A 4139-nucleotide genomic window follows, 5' to 3' on the forward strand; every position below is an offset into this window, starting at 1 on the left:
ACAACTTGAAATTCATCATTTCTTCCATTAAAACAAAGAAAAGTACATTTTTTTTTAGTATATTCCATGCACTATCCTACAACTAGGTTGCACTTAATTTTCCTCGACTGAACCCCAAGTGCAATTATAGTACAATATTACATTATTTAATTTGGAAGACAATACACGTGACTAATTATTTCATGTAAGGAGCGCTTGCAGACATGCGCTTGAGGTATTTCTAAACCAGCGCAAAATATTTTTGGTTGGTACACTTTAGGCGCACTACAGGTGTTCAATCGGAAAAATACCTAATTAAAATATCTAAATAAAAAGTTGTGTCAGCTTTAGATGTCCGCATATGTATTCAGCCTTAAATACACTATAATATTTATATGAATATAAAACTTTTAAAACTTGTCATTTTAATACCATCCTTGTCAGAAGAAAAATTGTTTCACTCCTAGAAGGATGATAGTGTTACATGAGGTGGGAAAAAATGGAGTACTTTTCTACACAAAAACAAAAAATTAAAATAGAGGCAAAAGACTTGCACACTAATACTTTCACTAGCTAAACTACATTAACATTTGATAAAAAAAAAAAGAATAAAAAAAATACCTACATTAACATTGAATGATCAAAGACATTTCCAGCCAAAAGATCATCATCTAATTGATTATCCTGGAAATAACATTTTTCAGAAAGAAGTTGAAGATACTCTTCATACACCTTCTCCACCATGTTCTCATCCAATGGAACTTCATCAAATAAATTTGAAGCACAAGGAATGAATGAAACCTCTGCTATTTTACCCTCATCGGTAAGGCTGCGTATATATGACCCAATATGGTTTGACTCGTCTGCAGATCCCGTGAATAGCTGTAGCTTAGTGCAACGATCTGCACTTTTATCAGCTTCTTCAGAACTGTTTGAGGATGAAGTGCTTAATAATGCAACATCTTCAACACTATGATTCCTACAAGAGGAAATTCTTATTGGCTTTGGGACAAATACAACTTGAGGAGAGTCACTAGTATTTTGTACTAAAGGTTGGTCTTTTTTCTTCTTGGTTTTTAATTTCTTGTCTTGTTTCTTTCTTGGTTTCTCTGTTTTGGCTTGTTTTTTGGGTTCTTTTTTGGAATAATATTTGGAGAAAATCTTGTTAACTTTAGGCTCAATCCCAGCACTTTTGAGCTTCTTGATGAGATGTGTGTTCCAATAATTCTTGATTTCATTGTCAGTTCGACCTGGTAATCTTCCAGCTATGAGCGACCAACGATTGCCCAAAAGGGAATGAAGTCTTATTATAAGATCTTCTTCATCTTGGCTAAAATTTCCTCTCTTGATCCCTGGCCTCAGATAGTTCATCCATCTTAATCTACAACTTTTTCCACATCTAAGCAGCCCTGAATTTGAATAAAATAGTCTTAATATAAGCATTTCATCTTAACAGCTTAAGCTTTTAAGCAAGTAATTCACACTATATCAAATAAAGATTTTATTGGATATGCGAATAAAGTTGCACATTAGAAGAAGCTAATAGGAAAAAGAAGCAACATACATGGTATTTTTGTGTATGATGGATATTATTTTCCTATAAAAAAAGTTTGGTGTTTGGTCGGTGAATAGAAAATGCATTTCAGAAAGAGTTTTATATTAAAAGAAAATAATAGTTTTTGAGTGGTAAAAATTAATAATAATTTTCAAGTGTTAGCTAGCAAGTAATATGAAGTTAAAAGTTAAACCTGTTCTAAGAAAACAGACTTTCTACCCATAAGTGAGGGAGGACAGTTTCCCTACTTTGATAGAAAAACCAAACACTAAAAAGTGACTTGGAAAATATTCTTGGAAAAATAACTTTCGACATAAACAGAGACGGACCTATATATTATTGTGAAGGGTCACTGAACTCTCGTAAGTTTCGACAAAAATTTTGTATATGTATATATATATACCTTGAAAATAATTAATTTAAAGCACTTGGCACCCTCGTAATTCAGTAAACTAGAAAGCAACTTAAAGAGAGTATGCATACCAGCTTTCTTGGGCAAGTTTCTCCATTGGCCTTCACCATTTTCCTTAATATAATTACTAAGCAACAAATCTTCTTTTGTAGACCAAGGACCTTTACGCAACCCCTCTTTAGCACAACATGGCGCTCTCCCCATTTCTCTTTGTAGTTGGACAAAAGCAAGAGCACTACTTTTGAACATATAATGTGAGAAAAAAAGGAAGACTTAAGACGGGTTCTCACTCTAAGTCAGTACCAGTAATTTGAAAAAGCGATAGACATCTAACGCATTTACTCTTTTTTTTTTCTTAAATATGAAAATGCAAAGAGTATTAGCGGTCTTGTTTGTCACACATGAATATACTCTAAGTTTATGACTATTAAAAAAGAAGACGACACCACATAGCTTTGGAGAAAGTCGTGCCCTTTTAGAAGCCACGAGATCTATTACAGGAACATTAAATACTGATGGGACAAAAAGAGAACAATGGACAATATGATATATAGCTGTTATTTACTATACTATATTAGTTGGAAATATTCTGACCTAGTGTATTTCATTTATATTCTTGGTGCATGTTTGTTAATTTATTGAGTTTATCTTTCTTTCTTTCTTTTTTTTCATGGTTTTAAACTCGGCCGGTTCCCATGTTGGAGCCCAAATATATCCGGATTCACTCGCGTAGGGCTCTATTCGAGGAGAAGCGCGCGTTTCCAACCAAGGATTTATACCTAGCGCTGGAACCCGAGACCTCTAATTAAGGGAAGAACAGCCCCATCCGCTACACCACATCCTTTGATGGTATTTATTGAGTGTAACTTGTATTGACAGAAGCAAAACCAAGATTTGAAGGTCACGAGTGCATTTTGTCATCCAGCCAAGATCTCTTTTTATGTAGAATGCCGCTCTAGCTAGTAATATATTATAATTTTCTCAAGACATATACATGTATATATAAAACTTTTGTCGAATTTTTTGGGTGCTGGTAACCTCTCCGTAACATAGGACCGCTTCTGCTTGTATACACTAATGATGATGATAGTGTGAAGAATTTTTACATTATATATTATGTTATCATTATATGTTATAGCAGAATTTTTTGTTTTTACATTTTAAATACATTACGAATCATGCTTGTTAGAAATCGAGTAACATTTAGGTTTTAGATGAATTGATAGTGTAAAAATTCTTACTTTGAGTATCATTGATTGGGACCCCTCCATATGATTATTCTTATTCATAAATTCATTTATTCCTTTTGTTTTATAGAGGCAAATCATCGGGCAGAGATTGTATCCAATGCAAGAATTAATATTAATTAATGTGCCTCTTCACAGTTGCATCAACTAGGCAAGGACTCTACATTTCTCCGACTGGAAGCTATTTTTTACTATATTATATAATAAAATAAGATTGCATTTTAATTTTTAACAATCCCTTTTGTAATCAGTGACGTCTGTTTATATTCAAATATATATTATATACCAACTTGATTTAGTTCTTAAGATTTATTATGAAGGTGCATGAAATCTCTTCTCATAAAGAGAGTAGTGATATTTCACGATTTTATTATACACTGCTTCCCGCAAAATTGGGATCTTTGTGATACATTGTGGACTAACAGATAGGATAATCAGTATATAATTCGAGGTTAAAGAAAAAGATAACTTATATATACTCAGAGGTGAATCTAGGATTTGGAGATAGCGGGGCATATGAGCGAATTGCTCAACCAATGCTTTTGATCTTACAGATTCCAAATAAAATATATATATATATACACACACACACACATACTGTTAGGCACAGAGATTTAGAGAAGAATTGACAAAAACTAAAGTAAAGTTCATGAACTGAGAAGCTTCAAGAGAAGCAGATATTTTGTATTGAGTAGAAAAATTAAAAATCTGTCTTTACAATAGTGAGAGTCACTTATAAATAGTGGGCCTTGACCCGGTGACCCAATTACAAACAAATACAACATGGGCCAATTCTAATTACAATAATGGCCCAAATACAAAATCAGCCTTTATCTAGTATTCTAACAGCCCCCCTCAAGTTGGAGGGTGAAAGAACCCCCAACTTGCAAAGATGAAAGTGATGAGCAGGCCCAAGAAGGGCCTTGGTAAGAATATCAGCAACTTT

General features: G+C 33.3%; 1 protein-coding gene across 1 annotated transcript; it reads right to left on the reverse strand.

Annotated features, from left to right (window-relative positions):
- Nucleotides 1-419: 419 nt before the first annotated feature.
- Nucleotides 420-3021, reverse strand: LOC109239348 (myb-related protein 308-like). Its single transcript, XM_019405899.1, has 2 exons — nt 2018-3021; nt 420-1388 (listed from the first exon to the last, which is right to left on the reverse strand). Exons 1-2 carry the CDS (start codon nt 2193-2195, stop codon nt 601-603), a joined length of 966 nt encoding a protein of 321 aa, XP_019261444.1. The 5' UTR covers nt 2196-3021; the 3' UTR covers nt 420-600.
- Nucleotides 3022-4139: the final 1118 nt, after the last annotated feature.

This window comes from Nicotiana attenuata, unplaced genomic scaffold (assembly GCF_001879085.1).
Source record: "Nicotiana attenuata strain UT unplaced genomic scaffold, NIATTr2, whole genome shotgun sequence".
NCBI classification, from domain to species: domain Eukaryota; kingdom Viridiplantae; phylum Streptophyta; class Magnoliopsida; order Solanales; family Solanaceae; genus Nicotiana; species Nicotiana attenuata.